Consider the following 27920-nt stretch of genomic DNA (forward strand, 5'->3'; position numbering starts at 1 on the left):
ACATATATTAAACCACTGACTGAGGATAACATCAGACTGATGCTTCCTTTGAAGGGTGGTGTAAGGGTCAGATAAAATCATAGTTCAAGCATTGATATGAAGTAAATTCCCCATAGTTCTCCCTGGGAGCAGCCAGAATGGCGTCCTTTTGGACCTCTTTCAGGAACTGAAATTACAGACACCAACATAGCTCTTAAGAAATACAAAAACTTCGTAATTCAGAGCACTTTAAAAAAATAAAATAATAGTTACTGTTCCCAAGAACATGGCCTCTGTTGCTTTGTGTCTGATGCCTGGGGCTGGCTGTCCCACAGAGCTCATTAGAGATCTTTTGTAATGTGTCTAGGGACAGCCTGTGTGTGCTGAGAGGGGCAGCTTACATTTCTCACTCCCTCCTTCGATTCCACTAGGTTTGTTCTCTCAGCCAGAATTAATCTTTCTTTTCTTTGGAGTAGCAACTCCAGTTCTCTACACATATAAAAAATACATGTGGTCCAAGAACAATCTAGTTCAAAGGGAGCTGGGGGAACCTCAGGCTGCTAAATCTCACTGAGAGAGGCAAGCATCCCTCACTTCCAAAAACAAGTGTGTATCATGTCTATGTTCTTTAGTTCAGAGGAAGATAATCAGCTGGAAGGTCTGTGACGTTGGCACAACTGAGCCACTGGATCATTTTAATTTTCTCTGTAAAAACATAATAATTGTGGTGCTTTGAATAAGAATGTCCCCTACCCCCTCAGGCTTTGGCCTTTGAATACTTGGTCCTAGTTGGTGGCACTGTTTAGGGAGGTTTAGAAGGCATGGCCTTTCTTGAGGAAGTTTATCACTAGGGAAGGACTTTTAAAGGCTTGTGCCATGCCATTCCTAGGTTGCTCTCTGCTTCTTTCCATTTGGCTCTTTGCTTCCAGATCCACTGTGATGGTGATGGACTCCTATTTCTCAGAGAGCCAAAGCCCCAAATATGCCCTTTCTTTTACCAGTTGCCATTGTCATGGTGTTTATCATAGCAATAGAAAAGTAGCTAAGTAATAATTCACTTTTTTTGTTTTAATAAAAGGGACTTATTTTTATTTTTGTGTATGTCTATGTGTAGCTATCTGTGTGCATGTGAATGAAGGTGTCTATGGAGGTGAGAAGAGGGCATCAGATCCCCTGGAGCTGGAGTTACAGGCAATGGTGAGCTGCCTGATGTAGGTACTGGGAACCAAACTCAGGACCTCCGCAATAGCAGTACATACACTTACAGTTGAGCTTTCTCTTGAGTCCTTCCATTGGCTTTAAAAAATTAAACAAAACACCCTTTACCAACCCAAGCTGTTTTACCAGAGACGTATTTTGGCTTATTTGCTTGTTTTCCCAGTTATCCAGAGAAATTAACAGGTATAGTTTGTATAAAGCCTTTGTGAATTTGTAATGTTAAAGGGAATTAAGCTCTAAGGTTCCATGTACCTATAAATCTCAGCACTTTTGAGACTGAGGCAGGAGGGTCAGGAGTTTTTACTCATTGTGGCTACATACTGTGACCATCTCAAGAAGGGAGTGGGCAGAGATCACCTTGAATTGTAAGATTCTGAAGTCAGTGCTCATCTCTGAATGCTACTTATCCCACCACTCTGCTCTATGCCCTTCATAGAGCCCCACAATTTTTCTAGATTGGGATTGGGGGATAGGCAAGCCCTGAGGGTGTCTGATGTTAAGCTTTCTTCTATGAAGAGGAATCAATTAGCCTAATAGTGCTCTGTACAGGTTCATGTACATTAGAGCTGAGGTTGGCCAAAATGGTCATTGCCATTTTTCTTAACTAATTTTATTTTTATGTTCTCTGCTAGTACAGGCAACATCTTAAGGGAAGAGTTCTGGCAGCCCTGGACATGTTAGTGTATGTGTACATTTAACAAACATTTGTTAGAAAAGAGCCATAACAAATGCTAAATCACATACACAGATTTTAGTGGATAACCTGGTGAATCCTCTGGTATAGATTGTGAACTGCAGTGTAAACAACCTCTGATTTCAACATCAGTATCAAGGGAGCACAAGCCTTTGCCAAGGTGTTCAGAAAGTTCCAGGCCACTAAGACATGGCAGTGTCCAAGCACACAGAAGGCTGGTCCCATAGCAAATAAACGCACATCAGTGGACAGATTTCTACCATAGAATTGCATATAAGGTTCCTTGAGACCCCAGTCAAGGGACCAGACATGTGGCCACCCTAGCTGCCCTACTCTCAGTTCCTATGCTACACACATGTCACCAAAGGCATGTGTGAAGTCACAAGGGGATCTTAGGAATGTGTATAGAGCTGGTGGCCAAGACACAGGTAAGAATGATTAAATGTGTGTGGAAGCTGCTGGGGGTGTGGGGGAGGGTAGGTGAGCAGCAGCTGGAGCTGGTAGTCTTTCAGAACATATGGCCATGTGGGCCTGCCCCTCCTGCCTAAACCTTCTGTTTTCAGCAGGAGTGGGGAGCATAAGGTTGGATGCTGGGCATTGAGGGGTGCAGGGTAGGAAGGCCTTCTAAAGGAAAGGAAGCAGAATCCAAGGCAAAAACTATCCATAATCAGCTCTGGGCCCTGAAGAGTTGGATCTTCAAATGTAGGCGAGACAGAGGAAGACATCAGCTTTTCCAAACACCACCTGTATCCTCTCACTTGACTGAAGAGGACGGACCATGTGTGATTACATGGCGAACAGTGTCTGCCTGTCAGAACCAGGCAGCTAATGAGAGAGTCATGAGGGACCTGGATAAGTGTGGTGGTCTGAGTGAGAGTGACTTCAAAGGGTCCACATGTTTGAATTCTTGCTTCCCAGTTGGTAGGAGGCATGGCCTTGTTGGAAGAGGAGTCACTGGAGGTGGGCTTGAGGTTTTCAAAGGCTCATGCCCTTCCCAGTGTGTTCTGTCTTCTGCTTGTGGATCAAGATGTGAGCTCTCAGCTGTTCCTGCTGCCTGTCATGTCTTTGCTCCACCATCACGGACTCTAACCTGAAGCTGTAAGCCCAAATCAATGTGCTCTTCTGTGATTTGTATTGAACATGAAGTTTTATTAGGAAAAAGTAACTTTATAGGAAAAAGCAACTAATACAACAAGATAGAAAGTAGGGAGTTTTCAGTCATTAACAGTGCTAGACAACTGGATCTTATCACCCACTCCTTTGTTGTGGCTCTTTGACCAAATCAGGCAGGCATACAGGCCTGACCCTTTCAGGACCTCTGCCAGGCAAGGCAGATAGAAGGAATCAAGACAGTTTCATTTTATTATAAGTGATTTTATTTCATTAAAGGCTGGCTGTGAACTAGACCAAGATGTGGGGGGGGGGAGGAGGAAAAGGAAGACAGAGAAATGGAAGGAAGGGCAGATGGACTGCTTAGACATTGGTTACATTCTTCTGCTGCACCCTGCTCTCAGCGCTTTCTATCATTCACTTGGGCTCTTCAGACTTCTCATTGTAGGCTTGTGGAAGTCAGTGATAGTTGCCAGGCACTCAAGATTCCTTACAGCTTTTTCCTGAATAATTATTTGACGTTTATTGCTGTAAAGGAGACACTAGTGAACTGGACTCCACATGTGTTACCAGGAGGCAGAAATAGGTATGTACTTGTAATCCCAGAGCCAGGAAAACAGGATAAGAGGATTTCTGGGGCTTGCTTGCTAGCCAGCCTAACTTTGCAGGCAAGCTCCAGGTCAGTAATAGATGCTGGTCAGAAGACCAAGGTTGATGATGCCTGAGGAATGATACCCAAGGTTGACTTCTGGCCTCCAACCATACACACACACATGCACCCACCTGAACACTTAGACACATGAACATACCTATTCATGTGATGATTGTGATGGGCAGTTTAGGTAGTACACATAGAAACTTTTCATGAGGAAAAAAGTTGTCACAAGAATTAACGATTTAATGATTGGACAGACACCATTGAAGAGATAGACACCATTGAAGAGATGGCGCCACCTCATTTAAATGCTTCCAACATACAAAAATTCCTTTTGGTCCTTGCATTGTAGAGAATTTAATACCATCTTGAAAGCTAGAGTTGTCAGTCAGTATGAGGTTGAGTCCCCTGTTGTTCTACATTTCATAAACTTTTTAGTTTGGCATCATAATGGGATTCCAGCCATTGTTTCCATTTTATCTAGCTATTCATTATTCTTAGTCATTTCCATGGAAAACACCATTTGTTACTTTTCTGTGTATCACTGCAGGGTATATGGACTGCAATAAATTAAAAGGGTTGATTGATTGATTTGTTAGACACCAGAAACCTGATGCACTCCTGTTTTAACAAAGCATTCCCCCTCAGTTTTATTTTTCCCCAATAACTTTCAGATTAAGAGCCATGAGACAACTGCATGCATAAATAACTGACAATGAAATTGGAAGTGATAAGACATGTGGTCTGTCTTCCACTCCCTTCTCCTTGTCAGTCAGGGGAGCAGGTTTCTGGGCAAGGAGACACATCTAGCAGCTTCCTATAAGTTGTGCAGGGAGTCCCAAGCCTCTCCTGAAAGGGCTTCTGTGGTCTTGGAGCCACACTTGACATAACTATATTGATGTGAGCCACAGTGTGGTGTGAGAAAATGCAGCTTAAGTTGTAGCTTAGGCCCTGAGCTCACGCTGTTTCTGAGTATCAGGTTCTCATCAGCAAAGCAGAAGGGAAAGAATGAAGCCATAGTGTTATTGAAGGTACATTTGTATACAGAAGATACCATCTAAAGTGAAAGTCTTTAAAACACATATAAAATGGCTATAGCACAGCATGGGAATGCGGCATGTTTGTTTATACTGTCTCTTTCCTATTTCTTTTTTAAACATTATTTATCCCCTACAGCTTGCCTGCCTGCCTTCCTGCCTCTCTTCCTCTTTCTTTCTTTCTTCCCCCCTCTCCTTTCTATTTATTTGTTTGCTTGCTCTGACTACATACCTTTTATTTTATTTGAATCTCAGGAAGGTTTCATCAAGCTTAAATCATTCAACAGATTATACTGAACATAACCTACATGGTTGGCCTTGTGCCAGATAATGGACTTACTTTGGTGAAGATGGTACAGTCCCTGGGGTAATTGAGTTGTGGCACTGAGAAATCTAGTTTAATGAGTGTGGATTTAAGGGTGTAACATCATTTAGTCAGACTTTTATGCTTATCATGTATATTCCAAAGGTTTAGGAATCATAATAAACTTGGCTTTTTGTCATTCTGGAACAGTTTTAAATATGAGTCTTGATGTGCATATTTTTAAAGTTTTGTTATTTAACAATTCTGTAACCTCCAGCAGAATTAATTAACCAAGCCACTGTTCATTTGGAAAATGAGAGAACTATTGCTAACTCAGATTCATTCCCAACACTGACTAATATAGGACATGAAGACCAGGCTCAATGCGTAGTCCAGAATTGGCATAAGGAATAATTTTTGACTACTGTAGACTTACCTGAATATTCTAATTGGGTGTTTAGAAAACCAATGACTAGTTGAAAATATATGTAATTCTATGGATGCAAGTATTTTTTGAGCAGCTACTGGATTAGAGTAATGTAACGGTTGCCTAGATCGGGTGGGGGAGATGGACACTAAAACTGTCACATTCTGAGATGTAATGGAGCCTTTGTGCTATGTATTACAGGTGAGAGATAGCTGGCATCCAAAGAGTTCATTCAGCCGGGAAATTTTTATTGAGGAAGGGATGCTAGAACTGAAATCTCATGGTGCAGAAGAGGTTAACCAGATGGTTTTGGAAGAGGTGGGCATTCCAAATGGAAGAAACCCCACATGCAAAAGCATGGGAGCAAGGGGAATAAAGCCAGTGGCAGGGACAGAAAGAAGACCTGCGTGACTAGAACAGGGACATCAAGGGACAGCAGTCATATTAGCTGAAGTGGAATGAGGTTTGACCATGCCAGTAGACACTGAGGACAGGGCAGTGCTTATTCAGTTATTTCTTATGGGAACACCAATGGGTCTAACATACAAAAACACTGAGGACACGCAGAGGCTGCCCCTGCTCAGGAAGATTATGGGCTCCTAAGTACAAGAGAGTTGTGACAAATTGAAAGAGAAGATATAGAATGAAAGATGCCATCAAAGGAATGAACTCTTTTTTCTGGCAACAAATAGAGGCTTTTTTTTTCTTTTTGCAAGAAATATATAATCCTTCTGACAAAAGGTAGACAAATGTCACAGCTGTAGATGTCATCCAGGTACCTTCAGGTTGGTTGCCTTTCAGTGCTGGAGCCTGAAGTTCCAAATAAAGAAGCTGGCAGAAACATGCTCTTCCTGAAACCCCAGAAGCCATTGTTCTCTGCCCTTCCCTCATTCCTGGTGGCTTGAAATTTCTCAGTGTTATTATTTGGGTTCCAGGGGCATCGTAACTGTATTCCAGAAGCCCCACCACTGTCACCTGGCAGAATGCACTCAGGCAGTACTCTGGTCACCCAGGGTTGCATGAGTACTAGTCGGCACGCAGGTGCAAGGGACCCCTTTAAAAGACAGACCCCACCCATTTAGGCTCCTTTTGTTCTCTCTGCTCTTACTGCTTTTTCTGCTATCTTTGCTCTCCTCTCTTTCTGCTCCTGTCTCCCTGTTCTATCCTCTCTCTGTCCTGTCTCTTTATCTCTTTTCCCTTTCCTCTCCCTCCTTTTTCTTTTCTTTTTTTTTATATTATAACATGGTTTATTTCATTAAAAATCACATTCTAAAAATTATTTTTTCTTATTTTGTATATCGATCCCAGTTCCCTCTCCCTCCCATCCTCCCATGCCCCCCAACCCCTCCCATCCCATTCCCCACCCACTCCCCAGGGAGGGTGAGGCCTTTCAGGAAAGATCATCAAACTCTGTCAAGTCATTCGGGATAGCCTCCCTCCTGTCTCTAGGTTAAGGGAGTATCCCTCCATGGGGAATGTACTCTGGATACATCCCAATACATCCTGGTTCCACTGTCAGAGACTGCCCATAGACTGCCCAGGCTTCTAACTGAGACCCACATTCAGTGGTTCTGGCTCGGTCCTATGCTGGTTTCCCAGCTATCAGTCTGGGATTCATGAGCTCCCCCTTGTTCAGGTCAGCTGTCTCAGTGGGTTTCTGTAGCCTGGACTTTTGCTCATCTCCTCCCTCTTCTGCAACTGGATTCCAGGAGTTGGCTCAGTGTTTAGCTGTGGGAGTCTACTTCTGTTTTCATCAGCTACTGGATATTCTCTCCCCTTTCTAATAAAACTTCTCACTCAAGCTCTGTCTGCCTGGCATGTTTGTCCCCCGCCTCAGTCACCCTCACCTGCCATGGTTCCCCATACAGGACCCCCTTCCAGCTTTATCCTAACATTGCAGCAAAAGAACAACACCTAGCCTTTCTGGCTGATAGCTCTACACGTAGAAGTTGCAGGCAAAAATCCCTTTAAAGACTCAGGGGCTTCCCAAGATGATGTTTCCTTGTCCCCAAAATCCCACCTACTCTAACTGCTCCCATGAGGGAAGAAGTGTCCTTAGAACCCAACAGGCTGACCATCTCTTTGAATAGTTCACCAAGTTCATGCATTTCTGTTTTGCGACACCTCACTTCAGAGCCACTAGATGGCACTCACTCCTCGCTTTCATTCCTTGTTTTCTTCAAGCTGGAATCTCCAGAGCCTGGAGGCAGGGACTTTCTGTGCATAAAGTAGATGAGGGAGGAGTCCTAATTCATGAGATGCCCCATAGACTTCAGTACATGGACATATGAGAAAATGGAAAGAAACCTGTCTCTCACAACAGCTCTAATCAATTTGAGCACTGTTCAGGCCTTCTAGTTGCATAGTAAATGACATTTCATAAATATTCATTAGCTCGAGGAATTTAGGAGAAAAGCAGGAACTACTAACAGTATGTGGTCTTGGGTGTAATTTATGCCTGAGCCTCTCTGGAATGCAAAAGAGGAGATCCTTATTCCACAAGATTTGTTTATTTGCTCATTACCACAGGTGATGGGGACATTTGCTGGATTGCTTTTCCTTGTAACAGAATTCAACCTACACAAACCAGAAATCAACAGACAAGCAGGCCTGCTTTTTGCTGATGTTGGGTGAAGAGGAAGCAAAACCCGAAGTGTGGGCTGAAGGCCTGCCCCCAGAGCAGTGTAGACAGTAGTTGTTGTTACTGTTTTTCTAGATGTGTTTTAAGTGCTACCTAATGGTCTGAATAGCCCTTCTCCATGTTTCCCCATAGAAACCTCAATGCGGAGTTGGAAGAAAGTGAAACAAATTACAGCACCACACTCTAAAAGCTAGTTCAGTCAGCACACAGTCAGAACATTCAGGGTCAGGGGGTCTCTCCCTGCCATCAGGAAGTCTTCAGTTCCACACAGAAGCAACAACTAGCCATCTTTGAACGGTAAGAGGCTGGTGATGTGTCTCTGTGCAAATGATCTAAGAGTTAGGGATTAGACAAATGCAATGTCTTACGAGAAGTAGTTATTTCCCAAGCTGAATTATTCTTTGCACATAATTTGGTAGTTTTTAGTTTTAGTATTTATTTGTTGTTTATTTATTTGTATTTATTTATATATTTATTTTTACTTGTAGACAGGTTCTTTCTGTATAGCCCAGACTGACTTCAAACTGATGGTGCCCCTGACTCAGTTTCTGGTTGCTGGGATTATAGGTCTGTTCCTCCATGCTTGGCTTAGACCTAGATCTTACTCAGGGAGAGAGAAAGAACACTGGTTAGTCCAGACATTTCCACTAACAGTTTCATTAAATGACCTTCACACTTTGAGGCAGGCCTTATTATATCTTTGGCTTTGAAGGGGGAAGATCTGAAGTTGTAATCGTTTTTTGAATCTATTGTATTTATTTATTCATCTATCTGTGGGTATGCATGTGGAATGCACTCATGCCAAAGCATCCATGTGGAGGTCACAGGACACAGGTCACAGGTCTTCCTCTACCATTGGGTCTAGGGATGGAACTCAGGCTTGGCAGTTTTCATGTACAAAAGGAACTAGGGGAAAATGGCTGTCGGTGATCCCCGTTAGCATACCAAAGTGCATGTTGGCCTCCAAGCTCCCCAAGTATCATCACTACCTGTGGGTCTCCTCAGCTCTTCTCATCCCTGCCCTAAATTTCTCCAGCTCATGGGTTTCCTTCCCTCCCCAGCTTCTCATTCCCATATAACCCTGCCATTTCAGTATGTACTCTGTTTTGTCTTCCTCTTTTGGACCTTTCTTTCTTGCTCCACTTCTTGATTGTCTCCTTATCTTCCTCTCTGTCTCTCTATCTCTGTCTGTCTCCCTTCATGGTCCAGTTTAGTCTGCTGGCCATGTTGAGTTTATTATTTTCTCTCTCTGCTCTGGACTCTTTTAGATGGCTCTGGCTATCCTCTCCCACATATTTACAATAAATCCTTTCCCTCATCATACCTTGGAGCAGTCGTGTTCTCAGTTTATATATCTGGTGATAAAACCCTCAGTTTATACAGTAGCAAGTGCCTCTACCCACTGAGCAATCTTGATGGCTTCTAGGTCGGATATTTTGGAAGCTGTCTGGCTTACACATTGGTGAGCTGGGAGCTCATCCTGATGTCTCCTTTAGAGTTAAATCCTTTGTTATACCTGACTGTGCTCCAATGAATCCAAGAACAATATTCCTGCCTTGAAGGGGTAATAAGGAATCCAAAAAGAGGAATGCAGAAGAAGCTAAAGGCCTATAATTTCCTTGTGGGTTTACCTGTGTGTATTTACCATGTTGAAGAAGGGAAAGAATGCCCATGCAATTTTAGCATCCCTGAAGCATGCATAACGGGATGATGTTTTCAGGGGGCAGGTACACTTTGCAGTACTTATTATTTCGTGCTTCTAATGTCTCACTCCCACCTTGCCTGGGTAGTTTTTTTAATCCCTCTAGGTATTACCTCCTTTGAGATGCCAGCTTTGAATCTTTCTTGATCTCTAACTCATGACCTTGTTTTTGTCACTGTTCCCACCTGTCTTCTGGCCCTGTAGCCACGTAGAACAAGGACTTTGTTCACGTGAGTGGGTAGAATGAGAGGGGCAGAAGGGTGCTGAGATGTGTCCTCCCTGTCAAAAGCAGAAAATGTTGTACTAAAATCCACCCCCTTCCACTGTCTTAACTACTGTTTTTTTTTTTTTTTTTTTTTTGATACATATAGGTTTGGGAGGGTTGCTTTGGTGTTGGGGGAGGTAAAAGAGTGTTTTATTATGATTCTTGTTTTATTGACATTAGAGCAAATAAAAATATTAAGCTCTGGTGTTAGGAAATGAGCACATGGTTGTATCACACAAAATAGTTCAATCTGTGGTATTACTAATAATAGTAATGAAACAAACACCCAGCTTATGACAGAGGGTAGCATCAATAGTGTCCTTGCACTCTCCTCAACCCACAGCTTTCCAAAGGACTTTTCATCATCACACTCCTGAGCCTAGGTCTGGTCAATTCCTGAGATACTTTTAGGGAATCTTTCCTAATATCACTTGCAATGTACTTCCTCTACTTTTTCTTCATTTTCTTTTTCTAGAAAGGGGCTCATTTTCCTAGATGCCTGGAACTTATAGAGATCCTCCTGCCTCTGCTTCTCTAGTGCTAGGATTCATAGTCGGCTTTCTTGGACAGCCAGACTCCAAATCATGACTTGGAGACTTATTGTTAATTATGAATGCTCAGCCTTAGTTTAAGGTTGTTTCTACCTGGCTTTTTTTTCTCCTTTAGGAGACCATTGCTTTTGGGCTGTTAATATATTAAAGATTAACTGACAGGAAGTTGACATGGAAGCTTCTAGATGTGACTTATGGGATCCTCTTTGACTTTCACAGTGTGATTGACTGTATTGGTTTCTTTTATTCCTGTTGTCATCAAGTGTCTGACAAGAAGCAACCTAGTAGAGAAAGGGGTTGTTTGCCTCTCAGGAGGATGCAGTCCACTCTGGTGGAGAGGTCATGGCGGCAGGGGACAGAGGCAGCTGTTCCTATTGCAGGTATAGTCAGGAAGTAGAGGCAGACTGAAAGTAGGGCCAGAGCACAAACACCTCAAGGCATATCATGAGTAGTTTGCTTTTACCACAAAGACTCTGCTTCTTGAAGGTTTTACAACTTTCCAGAAATAGTCTCACCAGCTGGAGACCAAGTGTTTACAAACTCAAGAGCCCATGAGGACATGCCACATTTAGGCACTGACAAACCCTTCTCTTTTCTCTCTCTAAAAACTGACAGAAGGAAAATGGATCTACTGTAGGAAAACTTTATTTTGTTTTTCTCAGTGAGCAAATACTAATATTTGAGGAGTTATTGGCATAAACAGATGGATATTTTGGTGGCTTTGGGGAGTCAGTCTGGCTCATGGATGGGTAGGGTATACTGGAGGCTAGGCATCCTCTCTGTGTTCCTGTTTCTCCAATCTTCAGCTGGTTAAGTCAAGATTCCCCTAACAGCTCTCATTGGAAACCAAAGCTTTCTTGATGGCTATGCCCCATGGATCTTTTATTTTAAGAAAAAGAAACCTTTTCAGAGAAGTTAAGTGATCTGTAGAGGTCACATAATTGCTTCATAGTGGTATCCAGACAGATCTGAAAAGTGCTGTCCATATTCAGCACCCATATGTCAAGAAGCTCATGTATACTTTCTTCCAAGCCAGAAAAACAAAATGACATCTCCATTTTCATAGGGAAGCAACTCAGAAAGGAAGATAATTTATGTTTGTGACATCTTAATATGACTTTTCTGATGTGGCTATTTCACTACCATGATAATTTTTGCTTCTGTTCCTATCCACACAGAGCTCCAAAATAATAAGACATTAAACTTCAGCTTTTAAAATTGCCACGCAATGGGCTTGACAGACTCAATTCATCCCTGCCTTGGAGACCCACCCCATAGGGGACAGTGTTCAAAGCTTGGGAAGGTCAAGGACTGGGAAGATGATGAAAGGATGGAAAGCGAGTTCAGGAAGAGATGACCGAAAGATGAAAGTTCAGGAATGGGCAGAGGTTTCAGGTGAATACTTCTCTTGATAACAGGAAGTTGGAGGGGTAGGTTGTGTGTGTGTGGGGCAGGGAAAACATTATCAAAATACATTGTATGAAAACAGTTTAAACAAAGAAAAATAAATGAATTAAAAAGATACATTGAGAAGTTTAATAGCCCATTGTGATAATGTTTTTAAATATACTTATTTTTCCCCAATCCAAGGCTAAAACTTTCTCTACAACAGTGAGCTCTTGCTTACTATCTTCTCTTTCCTTTAGTACTCAGTAGCAACCCTTGTATTCAATCCAGCCTGAAGTTCTGGATAGGTCAAGTAGCTATCCCAAGCACCTGGAGCTGCATCCTCACCACAATAGTAGAACCAGGGTAATCTCTGGTGAACTTGGCTTCTACTTCTCTCTCCTTCGACTAAGGATGGTTGTATCTCCAGAAGGCTGGACCTTCTGAAGTCTGTGCAGCTAGGAATGCTTCACTGGTACCCTCTCTTTCATTTCTATCACAAAAGGATGTGCCAGATGGCTTTTTCCCTTCCAAATTTATTTACACCTTTCTTTATCCTTTTTTTGTGTCCTGGGAATTAACTTCAAGGGACCACACAGATAGTCTTCTTACCCCATGACAAAGGTAAAACATCTGAGTGTGGGGGGAGACAGAGAAAGGGTATTTGTTCCCTAGCTCTCTTTCAGTCAGGTTGTGGGGGGATGGCTAAGCCCCTAATTAAATAACCATTTCCTCCATCTTCTCCTTTGTCATCTTCTCCTTCTTTGTTGTACTGATGATTGAATCTAGGGACTTGGGCATGTTGGCAAGCTCTCCCCCATATTGATATCAAACGCCACCAACCAAGTGGCCAGTTTCCTAGAAAAGTCCATCCCATTACTTGCCTTGGTTCTGAGAATGACCCTCCCCATTTTCTCCTTACAGCCTTGGAATGGTAATAGTGGCAACTCTTTATCTAGTCTTGGAATTGTGCTGACTTACTTAAACAATATTTTCTCCCCTCTGTCAGTGAGGATGCTTTTTCCTCTCTGCCAAGACCACTATTTCCTCTTCTTTTCAGCCTCTTTTAGTTAAAAGGTGCAATTATTCAAAACATTGTTTAAAGGACACTTGCAAAGAGGGGGCTCATCATCCACTTGAGTAATGCCTTGATGAATCTGGGGAGCTCGTTAAACTGTAATCAGCTGCCTTCTGTCCCTGGTTTGTAAAAACAAGCTTCATAGGACTGTTGCCCTGGAGTTCTTAAATTCACTCTGCAACTTAAAAATTGTATTGGATGTTTCTGCTGAGTCAAAGGAAGAGGAATGGAATTTATACCCTGCCATATGTTTTCCCCAAAAGAACTGATCAGCAATGAGTCCACTGTGACAGAATACAGTTGGGCTGTGAGCACTGTGGGGACACTTCTGAGGTCAATTTAATATTACTCTCTAAAAGTTGTCACAGTTTGATCTGCAGAGCTGGACTTAAAAAATCCTGGTAACTCTAGGGAGCAAGATACAACCTTGGATTTTTCTAAAATGAATTAATCTTCCAGGGAAATGGTAGATCAACAATGTTGTGAAGAGATGGGAGGTGACTAGATCAAGGTTCCCACTTGAGGCCAAGTGTGAATATCCAATTACCAGAAATGGAGGGCCAGAAGTATCTTTTATGATTTCATACTAGGTGACCACATAAATCATTGTCCAAATTCAGACATTTTTCATATCGAAAGAAAGTGTTTAATTACTTTGTGGGAACAGACATTGACTGGGACTATACTTGGAACAATAGAGTGTGAGGTCAGAAACAAACTGAGGGATGTTTTCCTCCAAGGTCAAGAGCACCTTTTGGAATGGTCCAGTGAAAAGCATACATACTTGTGTGGTGTTGAGTCCTTTGACCCTCTCCTGGGATGATGGGGGAAGAAGGGGAAGGGAGATGTGTTCACTAAGCCACTCTTCCATTTATGGCACAGAGGGATGACTCATAGGGATCTGGGTGGAAAGATTTTCTAAGATCCTTGTTTCTCTGCATAAACACACTGTTGCAGTGCAGGACATCTGACGAAAGAGTAAGTAAGAGAAGTGCTACTAGCCACATTTCTTCTACAGAATTTTCTTTTTCTGGGAAATCATTACGAAACAGAACAGAACAGCAAATACAAGAGGTGGGAAATTGTGTATAGGTTTAGTGAACAAAGAAAATGGGAAGTCTTTACAGAGGAGATCCAGAGATGCCAATGAACACAGGCCTGGTTGCTTTGGTGACACAATATCTGTAGGTTATGTAAGGGTGATCCTAAGGTCCTGTTTTAGGTTCTTCAAGACAAACATGCCAGTCTGTGCCCAAAGGTGGACTGCATTGCCATTTAAATGCATATGGTGAACATCTTATAGAATTGTTTATAATTGCATAAATGAGGATATTTCATAGTATAGATCATCATCAGAACAGTGGTTCTCTAACTGTGGGTCACAAACTCTTTGGAGGTTAATGATTTTTTTTCACGGGGGTTGCATTATCAGGTATCTTACATTTCAGAATTATGTTACAATTCATAGCAGTAATAAAATTACAGTTATGAAGTATCAACAAAAAAATGTCATGATTTTGGGTTCACCACAACATGAGGAACTGTATTAAAGGGTCACAGTATTAGGAAGGTTGAGAACCACTGTCTTAGAAGGAATGATAGTGCTATGCATGTTCATTGACATTGCCTTCTCTCTCTAAATACAGGTATCACCAGAATTACCTTTTCCTTCTGCGACTGAAGGCTCAGTTATAAGCACATCTTTCCCCCTTTCTTTATACTTCCTTCTACCACCCAAATTCAATCAACCTGGGAAGTGAGCCCAGGTTGTCTTAACAAACACTACTTGCTCTGAGAACAGCCTCTATTCTAACACTTCCAGCTAACCACACCAAAGATTTCTGCAGATCTCTCTCCCAATCTTGCTTGCTAAATTCTTGATTAAAGGCTATTGAGATGACTGAGGAGGGAGAAGTGCTGTTCTTGAGCCTGACAACCATGTTCTCTTACTGGAGCCCATATGGTAGAAAAAAGACCCTTGCAGGTTGTTGTTTGACCTCTACACATACACCCTGCCATGCATGTTGGGTATGCATGCATGCAAACTCTTACACACACACACACACACACACACACACACACACGCACAGAACACAGTAAAGTTATAAGTATAGGACAAAAACCAAAATATTTTTGTTGAAGAAGTGTTGGTGTATTTTGCATCTATTTATGCATAGCTTATGTTTATGCTTATTTTTTTGAAGTCTCTCTTTTTTTATATACTATTACTTTGGCTTTATTTAAAAATGCCGATAAAAGGCAAATGGATGGAACTTGAAGAAACCATCCTGAGTGAGGTGACCCAGACATAAAAAGAGGAACATGGTATGTACTCACTCATATATGGATTTTACACATAGAGCAAAAGATCACCAGCCTATAATTCACACTGCCAGAGAAACTAGGATACAAAGAGGAACCTAAGAGATTCATACAAGGTCTCACATGAGAAAAGGAACAAGATCTCCTGAGCATGAGCATATTGGGAGTGAGGTGGGTAGTGAGTGGAGAGGAAGTTAGGAGAAAGAGAAGGGAGAAGAAGAGAACATGTGGGACTGGGAAGATCCAGTCAGGGGAGGAATAGACCAGAGCCAAAAAAAAAAAAAAAAAAAAAAAAAAAAAAGATACCATAATAACCATAATAGAGGGAGCCATTGAAGAGAAAACTGACTCTAGAGAAATGTTCAGAGACTTACAAGGATGACCCCAATTAACAATCTGAGCAACAGTGGAGAGGCTACCTTAAAGGCCCTTCTCTGATAATGAGATTGATAACTACCTTATATGCCATCCGTAGAGCCCTTATCTAGTAGCTGATGGAAACAGAAGCAGACACCCAGAGTTAACCACTGAGCTGAACTTCTGGATTCCATTGCAGAGAGGGAGGAGTGATAAGAAAAGGGTTCAAGACCAGGCTTCAGAGACAGCTGACCTGAACAAGGGGGGAGCTCATGGGCCCCCAGACTGATAGATGTAAAACCAGCATTGAACTGACTCAGATTCCCTTATCATGGGTCTCAGTTAGAAGGCCTGGGCAGTCTAAGGGACCTCTGACACTGAAAGCAGGATGTATCCCTGGTGCACGAAAGGACTTTGGAACACATTCCCCATGGAGAGATACTCTCTTAGTCTAGAGACAGAAGGGAGGCTTAGACCATACTCTAAAGGACTTGATAGATTTTGATGATCCCTCCTAGAAGGCATCACCTGTGGAGTGTGTGGGGGAATGGGATGGGAGGGGGGTTGTGGTGCATGGGAGGGAAGGAGAGGGAACTGGGATCGATATGTAAAATAAGAAAAAAATAATGTATATCTATGTACATATATATAACATGCATATACATAAAATATTTGTTTCATTAAAAAATAAAGTGCTGATAAAATCTATATATCCATGGATCATTTATGGTAAAAACTCATAATCTTTATTATTATGTCTGAATATACTCATTTTTATTTAGATTTATTTGTTTATGAGTGATTTGCCTGCATATTTCTGTGTACCACATACATGTCTGGTGCCTTTGGAGGTCAGAAGAGAGCATCAGATTTCCTGGAATTGGAGTTATATGGTTATATGATACCATGTAGGTGCTGTAACCTGAGTCTAGGACCTCTGGAAAAGAAGGAAGTGGTCTTAATTCCCCAGCCCTCTCTCTAACTCCTGATTAGTATTTTAGAGGCCTCAGTTGACTTGGTTTTATTCTAATCTATGAAGTATGCGTTACTTTCAGTCAGTTTACAGAAGAGGAGACTCAGAGTGGTTATGGATCATGTCCTGTATTTCACAGCTGGTAGAACTGGGAGCCTCTATAGATGATGCTCTCAACTATCAACACCATACAGAATACTAGATGTTCATATTACAGGAAGATGTTCAGAGAAGCTGGGCTCTCTTTATCAGAGCCTGTACAGATGGAAAAATCCAAATATTTCATAGCATAAATGGTAACTTTGCAGGGCATTTGTAGAGGAAGCTGTTGGCTGTCTATACTGCATCCATTCTGCTCCCTCCCCTATCTCAAGGCAATCCTTTGTTCATGCCTCCACCCTTCTCTATGTGCCATAAGGTAGGTTTCATCATTACCGGCTCCAGAGTTTTTATTGGCCTAATCTATTATGGCGATCACATTATCTTACCAGTGACTGGTTTAGACACAGGCAGCAACAAACCATGAAACGATACAATTGTAGTTTTCTTCGAATGTTTTTCTAAGAATAATTGGATGTTCCTTCTGACTAGAGGGAGAAGAAATAGTATTTCTGTTATTTACCACTTATTGTATCAGTTTTTTTTTGCTAGATGCTTCCACAAATCATGTTTTATTCTTATGGGAAAAATGGCATGTTTTATGACACCCCTTCCCAGATGGAGCCTCTCAGATGCAAGAGCAGTTAACAAGCTCTACTTGACAAAAATCAGCATTCAAACCCAAAAATACATAGTTTCAGATATGTCAGGCTTTGTACTAGGTGTGTTCACAAAATAATACATTTTGCAGAGGCCTTGCGAGTATATTCACTCTTCAAAACTGTGTCCAAGTGGAGCTGAGTTCTGAGTCTGAAGAGCCATGCACAGCAAGAGGCTTGGTTTGTTTGATGACCCTCTGAAATGGCCTGGATGTTACATTTATTCAGTAATTCTGGCTGGAGAATATGGCTGAGAGTTTCCTTATGGCTAATGCCTTCCTGTTACATTTGAATCATTTGGAGATTTTGATTTAAGTCGGTGACAGACACCACAGAGAACTCCAAGTGATTGTTATTTAGCTCAATGTAAGCAACTGACTTCCTTTCTTTCTTGGCTGAATTTGCTGACTGGTATAAGCCAAGACTTATTTCCTTTAGGAAAAGCTATATAAATACTCACCAACAGAGATAAAATGCCATCAATTACCCAGACGAGAAATAGGTTTTCATCTTGAAAACACTGTTAGCTCTGATACTGTCATTTTTACATACAATAATTATTTTAAACATTTAAAGTCAGGCATCCTTTTTCTGATTATAAAGCTTTCCATTGTTGACACCTCATCTATCCCCACCCTCAGGCAAAGTCTTGCTATAAAGCCCAAACTGGTCTTGAACTTGTAACTCTCCTCCTCAGTGTCTCCACCTCTGTGTTTATAGGTATGTACCCTTATGTCTGGCTTTCGCCGATCTTATATTTATTTTCATCATGGCTCCCAGAAAGATAATAGGTGTGGGCTTTGAAGTGGAAACTATAATTGGAAACTATAATATACAAGCAGAAGGCAATAATATACAAGTAAGATAAAGAGTGCTCAAACAAACAATATGAGACAAAAATGTTGAGTGTCTCTCTCTCTCTCTCTCTACTCTCTCAGGTAGGGTGTGTGTGTGTGTGTGTGTGTGTGTGTGTGTGTGTGTTGGGTATCTCATTGTTGGGCACGGGCATGGGCCTATGGACCTACCCTTAAGTGTGGTTTATACACCCAGTGAGAAAAGTACTTGGAGAAAGAATTTTTCTTTGCAAGCTGTTATTGATAGCTTATTGGTTAGGGATGAGAGCTTCTGTCTGCTTCCCCTTCTCAGCACTGGGACTCATCTGGCTTGAGCTTGTTCAGGACCTATGCATGCTGCCATAGTCTCTATGAGTTCCTATAGACCTTTATTTCTTTTCTCTGGTTTATCTACTTAACATCTTGAGTATCTACTTTATTTGAAGGCACTGAAAATATAAGGCAGTCTTTGCCCTAGAGCTCTTATAGTTCAAGGAAAAGATGCATTAGAAATACTCTGATTATAATTATGTTTAAAATATATTTATGTTTAAAACATAAAACAGTAATAGTTATGTCTGAGTGCTATTAAATGATATAAGATACATGAGATCAAAAAGGGAAGTATGATTTATATTGGCCAGTGTCTACTGAGATTTAAAAAAGAGAGATGCTAGCTGTGAGTTTACTCTTTTGTTGACTCTTCTGTTTATTTTTTGTAGCACTGGGATTAAACCAAAGGCCTTGAACATTCTAGGCAGATAGTGTACCACTGAACTTCATCCATAGTCCCTTAGCTGGGATTTTGTAATATGAAGGCATTAATTGAGCAAATGTCAGTGGGGAAGAGCATTTGAGGGGAAAGATGCAACAGCAGGTTTAGGGAATCCAAGTCAGGGAAGGCATGGATCATCTTCTTTCTAAAATGAACATTGTGGTACAGATGAACTGGATAGTGGCATGAGAAAGGGCTGAGAAGAAAGCAAGGGAAGGTATTTCAGGGCATGCCAACATTTCAGATTTTGTTCCAGAGAGCATGGGTGACAAACAGAAGAATGAATTGCTATGTGGAAGACAACTAATGGAAGGCATGTGTAAAACAGACCTGATAACAGACTTTTGTAGTGATCTAGGGAAGGAATGACAGCTTGGTCAGAGTGATGACACCAGAGCTGACAATAGGTGTGTAGTGAGATAGTCCTTCTGTGGCACTGACCACGCCCATTGGCGGAAGTGACCTGTGGTGGAAGGTCAGAGAGGGAGCCATGAAAAGCTCTCTTGCTGGAGGGACTGGGACAGGAGAGCATTGGGTGGAATTTCCTGGTATTTATCTGTCTAGGTTGTAAGTTATTTCTCCCTGAATAAACATCTATTCGGCCTACTTGTTTATCCTGATCCTTATTTAACTGCGATATCTGGTGTCAGAAGTGGGATTAGGATTTTCACGGGACCTGGGTTTTACCCAGGCTGCAGACTCCGCTCCCCTCTCCCACCTTCCCCAATGGGCGTGGTCAGTGCCACAGAAGGACTATCTCACTACATATGTGGGCATATTTGAGACCTATTTCATAGAAGATATGGATTGTTGATGGATGCAAAAGGTGGGCATGAGAGGATATAAAAGGTGGACATGAGAGGTAGGAAGAATCCATCCCAATATATTGAAAGTATGACTAGGCACACAGAAGTACCACCACCAAGAATAGAAAAAGCAGAGTGAAGAGGAAACATTAAGGCTCCAGTTTGTGACAAGTAAAATTTGAGATGCCTGCAGGATATTCAAGAGCAGATGTCATACAGGAAGGCACTCTGTTGGGAATTCTGGACAAATAGAGGCTATTTGAACAGTTATTGGCTTTCTTCTTCTCTTTTTAATGTCAGGATGGCCTTGTACTTGTTTTATTTGGCTCTTTAGAGTATTTGGGCTGTGGCACTGGTTACAGTTTTCAGCCTCCTATTTCAATCGTCTGAATTGTGCCTTATTTTGCAAACTTCTTTTTAATTACACTGTAAAGACATAGCATTTCAACAAAAAGAAGAAATTTTGACTACTTGTGTGCCTTAGCCCAGTCACATGGCAACTCTTGCTATTACTCCCTTAAATACATAAGAAGCACTGGTTGTTTTCAGTTTTGAAAAATTATCATACTATAACCTGACAGTTATTAGTTAAGGTATGTCTAAATTTTAAATCAACAAAGGTCTTATTGCTCAACACTCATCACTGGGGACTTAGCAATGTTCTGAGTTAGATTTTAAGGGATGTTGTGAGAACTACATCAGAACCATCTATTCATGGTTAAAACAAAACAAAACACTATTCATTGTTAGTCCCAGATATTCTTGCTACAATTTAGAAAAATTTCTTCCATATTTAGAGATATTTCAGGATAGTTTATGGGACAGAAGTTGAATTTTGACTTTTATCCACTGGAATAAAATCACATTTAAATTGAAAACAAACATGCCTCACTGAACATTATTGTAGGAATGTACAGTTTTCAAGCAAATACACAGGTGATCTATGTGTCATGGATCCTGGTACATTATAGGTTAGAAGGCACAACTAACCTAATGTTCTTATAGTTTTCAAAGGAAAGCTATAAAAAGTATCAGCATTACCAGCAGTCTTTCCATACCTCAGTGACAGCAAAGCTTCTCTTTCCGCAGGGAACCACCTTGTACCACTTGTCATGTAGCACATCCATAAACCCGTGAGATTTATATTGACTGATGAGCTCAGATATGTTAGAGGTCAATGGAGAGTTGGGAGGGAGACCAATGCCATATCCTAGAAGAAAATGCAATCTCACATGAGTTCTTTATACTTTTTCTAAGAGGTGGCCACCATACTTCTGTAATATTGCCACAGGATCTGGTAATAAGGGTATGGTGAACCTGTATTACATTTCCATCTTAGGGCTCCAGGATATACTTAGAGCTGCATCTCTGAGAAGACGCAATTAGTCTGAGTCTGAAAAGTAGAGATGTTCAGGTTATATTTGTAAAATATCTTATGACCTCTTCCTTTTTCTTCCCAGTGCTTTTAGAGGCAATGTTTGAGGTGCTTACCAGGTCTGGGATTTCCTAGCCATCTTTCCCAATAAAATTTCATGTGATGGTTAATCTTAATTGTCAGTTTGGTTGGATTGAGAAATGACTAGAAGGTTAGGAAAGTACACCACTGGGTATGTTTGGGAAGGCATTATTAGAGCAAAATAACTGAGGAAAAAGTTATCTATTTCAGTTCAGTCTCAGAGTTTTCAATCCATTAACATGGAGAAGAATTAGAAGAGGAGTTTACATTGACATCCAGGAAACAGAAGGGCATACAAGAGAGGGAGAAGGTAAAATGTAGCCTTCATAGATATAACTCCAAACAATATTGTCATATTATGAATTCATCAAGGGATTATCCATTGATTAGGTCAGAGCCCCCAGGAGTCATTCACTTCTCCAAAGCCCATCAATTGGGAATCAAACCCTTAACATAAGAACTGATAGAAGACATATATTCAAACCATAATACCAAATGAACAAATAATACACCATGAGAGGTTAAAGATTACAAGGACTAACAATGACTAACTTTAATTGTCAAACAAGCAGTAATGACAAATATTAGAGAAGATATGGAAAGAATGCACATTGATGTAGTTACTTTGGAAAACAATTTGGTAATCTTTCATGTAGTTAAACATGTATATTAACACCTAAGAACATTTCTAAACAACTTCCCCACACAAGTACACCAGGAGATATGGTTAAGAATACTGTTTCATAACCACAAAACTTGAAAAGAACCCTGATGCTCTTCAACAAAACCATGAGAAAATAAATTGAATATTTTAATGATTGGAACATTACATAACTGAGATATATGAGTTAGAAATGGATAGATTTGTATGCATACCTCTTAGCAATATTCTATTGGGGAAAATGCCATTCTTCTGAAACCTGCAGTATGAATTTATTTTTTCATGTAAAAAGATACATTAATATATGTTTTAAGAATGCATATGGGTGGATAGAACATTAAAACAAATCAAGGATATAATTTTGAGATCCAAGATGACAGTTATTCAAAGCATGGGGAAGCAGGAAAGGGGATAGACAAAGAGAACAAAGTTGGGTGTATTATCAGAGTTTTAGTAATCATCCTAGACAGTGTATTCTTACACTGTCTGACTCCATGGCTTTCCTAACTGTTAACACACTGCTAATCACTTTGAGGAACCATGTGAAAGAGGCTAATTAACTACATCTTGTTTTGGTTATTAGATCTCACAGTCAAAAAGAAAGAAAGATTTTTCTTTTTGCCTTCGAGATGATTGAGGAAGACAAATTAAAAATGCAGTTAGTTCCCTTTTCATAGATTAAAGACTAAAAGGCTGTCAAAGATTCATACTTAATGAGTCAAATACCTGCTCTGATTATTCACTTTACAACTCAATTCCAAAGTTGCTAGTTTTTGTCTTTTTCTTAATGCAGATATACAATTCATTTGAAGAATATGAGACCAGTGATGTGTAATAGAAATATGTAGTACTAAACAGCTCTTGAGTTTTAAAGCATTGCATGTTTTTTTTTTGTGGCAATTCTGTTTGTTTCTTAAGAATGCAGCATCTAGAAAATAATGACAATGTCAAAAGTGTAATGTAAACTTTTCTGTTCAAATAGATACTAAACAGGTCTTCTTTGTGACTGGTGGTTTTGAATTAAAAGGCAAGACTGACAGGAATAGAAGTTGAATGAGTCACTGGTGTTTTAATTAAGTTACATTTTGTATAGTTGTGACTATGCTATTTTGAAGATTAAAAAAACTGTGCATTATGAATATCTCTCTGTGTGTAAGTACACCATGTGTATATCGGGTGCCCAAAGAAGACAGAAGAGGGCACCAGATACCCTGGATCTGTAGATACTAGTGGTGTGTGAACTACCTGATGTCCTCTGCAAGAGCAGCAAGTGCTTCCAACAGCTGAGTCACCCTCCAGCCCACAGGTAAATTTCTAAGGAAGTTTTCATTTTCTTTAAAAAATGTTTTGAATGTTACTGGTAATTCAGTTTCCCAAACATATTTTCAGTATATATTACCATGTTGGGTGCTATACAAGGCCTATGTATAATAATATTCATTAATCTATTGACTCTCAACCATCCATCTGTTCATTTATCAAATACTTTATTGAGAAAATATCTACAAAGTAAAATGGTCCATGCATGTTTGTGGGGAGACATATTAAACAGTTAACTACTTTAAGTAGTTTCTTTACAATTGAGACAAGCAATGGGAGGGAGGAGAAAAAGATGGATATTGAAAACATAGTGGGAAAGGATTTGGAATTATGTGATTGAAATAGGTTGACATATAGGATATCCTGCTTGGGTTAACTGCTGAATACTAATGCATTTTCCCCACTGGAGCAATAGCTTCCAACAACAAATTTAGCAAGGACTTTCTACATTGTTATCAGGCACTGTTCTTTAATAGTAGCACATTTTAAGCTACTATTTACTATTTATCCATAGTGTAAATTATGCATTAGACATAAAGTTTGACTATTTTGTGACACACAGTTCAGTCAGATCACCCTAGGATTCTAACATAAAGTTTAGGATATACCAAGTTTGTCTATGTGTCATATATAGTCTTCATGTATGGACCCATTACAGAGTATTACCTAAAGAGATTTGAAACTTGAATGATTAAACTGCCAAAATCTCAGTCAGTAGCCAACAAAACTAATGTTTGAAAGTAGATCTGCTAGATTGTAAAAATCCATGTTCATTCCACTATATCCAATACAAGCCAAGGGAACACTTGGCCTATTTCCTTCAATTCAGTATGGACCTAATCTATGTAACTGAGTGGATGCCATCCTTCCCCAATTAGGTAATTAATTTATTAAGAAACTAGTCTTGGAGCTGAAGAAGTGGCTCAGCAGTTAAGGGCACTCATTGCTCTTCCAGGGGGCCCGAGTTTCTCAGCACCTATATCGGGAGGCTCACAACAGTTTGTAATTTCAGCTCTAGGGGATCAATGCCCCCCTCTGTCCTCTGTGGGTTCCCCTCTTTATGCATCAGATACTCACAAAGACACACATACACAAATAAATGAAAAAAAAACCCCACTCTTCAAAAGTAAGTTTTCATTAGCCAAAAATATTGTTCATAGACAGATTTTGTTTATAAACATAGCAATACATTTTGAAGTGAATATAAGAATAGCCCTAATGTATGTCAGAAAACCAAGTAGGAAGGGCCCTCACTAATTAGAAAAATCATAAAGATTCCCCTTAAAGCTAATAATTTCAATCCATGTCAGTGTAATAATGGCAGGGTATCTTTCAATTTTTATTTGGAAAATACTGATTTTGCACATATTTATTTGCTCATGAGTCCCACAAAATATGTATAATGTTATGGAGGTGTCTGAGTTAAGTTGGATACAGAGTCTATCTGTGGGAGGTTAGGGTGGCATGTGGAGCTGAGGTATATGCGGTGGTGTACAGCACAGTCGAAAGGTATACGACTTTTCTTGGGAAAAAGATAGGTGAGGCATAAACTCAATACAGGTAATACATAACAACCAAGGCACAATGGAGAGAGTGAGGACATTCTGTGGATGAGAAATTGCTACTGAATAAAAGGAAGACAAGGGCATCCTAGATTGATTTTTGATAGTGTCCTTCTTTAAAGTAGGGGAGACCGAAATACATAAAAAAGTTTGAAAAGTGACTTACAATCAACCCTACATATGCTAAGGACATAATTTGGTACTATGACACAAGCAGTAAGAGTCCCCAAGGGAAAGCTATGTTGAAGTTACAAAGACATTTATAAAAAATGGCTACCTAGGAAATAATGAATATTAAATCATTCTACTCCATCATGCCTAGACTAATTTGTAATGAACTGCTAAAAATAGATAGATATCCTTTTAATTTACAACATACCTTGAACATTGATGTTTCAATGATTTCTAGCGTTAATAGTAATTATTAACTAGTTAAAACAAGAGAAGAATAGGAAAAAAGTTATGTGTCTGTGAGAGGGGAATTTACTGCTAGACATAAAAATCCATTTTACTCAGAAACATAAAAATGGTAAAAGTTTTAAAGTTTCATTTCTATCCTTTTGTTTTATCAGTTACTTTTCAAAGTTGATTGTATTCATTGGTCAAAGAAATCTTATTTTTAAATTGCTGACATGACATTAGTCAGAGTTGCCTAAATTATCATTAGAAACTCGGTTTTGCAGTACACACAGGCTTGTCTTGTGGTTGATGGATGAAGCGAAATGGAACCCTTCAACCCTAAAGATGAAGGCATCAGGCACCCTGGAAATTGGATACAATTTAATAGCTCAAGAAAATGATTTCCTAAATAGAATCCTGATCTTTCCTCCATGGATAAGTCAGTTTTTTAGAAACGTACTTTGACTAGCAAATGTACAGTTATAAATTCACAGCTAAAAAGTGTCTTCCAAATGTGTGGCTGGAAAATAGATATTTTGAAAACAAGAACTCAAACATTAATACAGTTTTTTTTTTTTAGAAAAAAGCCATAAGTACAAAGAATCATTTGATTCTGCATATGTTTAGTTACTCTGAGATAGTGGTTGAGAGCGTATTATCAAAGTCCCAATTTGAAAGAGGTATTTAAAAATGGGTTTCACTTGCTTCTAGAACATCAAGTTGGGAAAAGAAGTGTCTTGCATGAGATGAGCTGAGATCTATGAAGGATATATTGGGCAAATTTTTGTCATGCATAATTTTCAACTTAATCAGTACATTGACTATTAATAACTTATTGAGGACATCTTCTGTGTTTCTACATGTTTTACATCATTATTATACTTAAGTTTTATAACAACCTTATTCTAGGTGTTTATTTCATATCTTCGTTATGCAGATGAGGAGCTGGAAGGACAGATTAAGATATTTGCCAGTGAGTGACAGCAATTTTATTTTAATCCGGACTCTGGAGTCAGTGCTCTAAGCACTGCATTAAATAATTATTGGAAAGCCAGTAAAATAACAGCTCAGAAACAGGCAAGGCCCTTTGCTGAAAGGTCACAGATCATTATTGTGCAGTTACATTACTCTTTCTCTCTGCTTGACCTTTATTGTCTGCTAACACCAATGCATAAATTTGGGGCATGTGTTCATTTATCTTAACACTTTCCCTTTTATTCTCAAGAACATAATATGTCTTTGTGCCTTTGCTGCACAGCATTTCTTCTGACCAAACTCTTTCTGCATGTCCTTGAACTGATAATAGACTTTTTAAAAAATATATTTTTATTTATCCTTTGAAAATTTCATATATGTATATAGTATATCTTGTTCATATCCACCCCCACTTCCCCTTTCCAACACCCTCAGGCTTCTTCAACACATTTCTCTCCCAACTTCATCCCCATATTTTTCTTAATAATTCAGAGTTCATTTAATACTGTCTGTACATACAGGGTTATGGTGCCATTCACTGGGGCAAGGTCCCACCCATAAAGGAAAGTGACTCTCCCCCAAACTTCAGTAACAGTCAGTAGCCAACAGCTTTTCCATAGGGAGTGGGGCTTTGAGAGTTCCTCCCCTATCCATACTGGAATGTTGACTGGATCAGTTTTGTACAGGAAACCTTAGCTACATTGAATTATTATGTGCTATAGCAATGTCATGACTATAGGATATTTCACAGTACTCTTCAGCACTCTCTGACTCTTAGCACTTTTGTAGCAAAATAATTTGACCCACGAAAGGACTTCAGATTCACTCGTCTCTCCCACCTTTGTGTGTAACTTATAAATAACACCCCTTTGTAATGTTTGTGCTATGGTTTGAATCTAAAATATTCCTGGAGAGTTTTTGTGTTGAAAGTTTGGCTCTCAATGAAGCATTATTCAGAGGTCAGGCACTTGGGAGGTGATTGGAGTGTGAAGGCTATGATTCACTGAGTGGCTGGTTTGTTCCTCTGTTGGAGGAAGGAGGTCATTTTCTATATTCTTTTAAGGGTCTATTTTATACCCTGATGTGCCCTTTCCTCTTTTGATCTCTTTTTCATAGTCACCAGGAAGTGAGCAGGCTTGTTCTACCATGTTCTCTTTGCCATAATGTTCTGCCTCAACACAGACCCAGGAACAACATCCAAGCAACTATTCACTAAACTCTTGCAACTGTGAGTCCCCAAAATCATTTCAAATAGCTTGTTACAGTGATAGAGAGCTGACTGACATATTTTGAGTTTGGGTTGTGAACACATGGGGGCAGTATTTACTAACTTTTTTCATTTGCATTCCTGCTGTTATAACAAAATGCCAGAAAAAGAAAGCAAATTAAGGAGGAAAGAGTTGATGTTGGCTCATAGTTTGAGGGCACAGTCCGTCATGATTAGAAAGTCATGGCAGCAGGAATTTAAAGGAGTCTAGGAATCATGTAGGTATTGCCTACATTCTGGGTGGGTCTTTCAATTTCAATTAAGTCAGTCTAGACAATCCCTTACAAACATGCCTAGAGACTCATCTTCTAGGTGATTCTAGGTCTTTAAGTTGACAGTAGGTATTGAGCATCACACATCTTATTCAATTCAAAGAACAGTGATGGTCATGCTTGTCTTCTCATACCTT

General features: G+C 40.0%; 1 protein-coding gene across 1 annotated transcript in view; it reads right to left on the bottom strand.

Moving 5' to 3' along the window:
* Grin3a (glutamate ionotropic receptor NMDA type subunit 3A) overlaps positions 1-27920 on the bottom strand; it is a 187026-nt gene that overhangs the window by 16290 nt on the left and 142816 nt on the right. The window contains 1 exon segment of the mRNA XM_051187802.1: positions 20930-21081. Coding sequence (XP_051043759.1) covers positions 20930-21081 — 152 coding nt within the window.

Source organism: Phodopus roborovskii, unplaced genomic scaffold (genome assembly GCF_943737965.1).
Source record: "Phodopus roborovskii unplaced genomic scaffold, PHOROB, whole genome shotgun sequence".
In the NCBI taxonomy this organism is placed as follows: domain Eukaryota; kingdom Metazoa; phylum Chordata; class Mammalia; order Rodentia; family Cricetidae; genus Phodopus; species Phodopus roborovskii.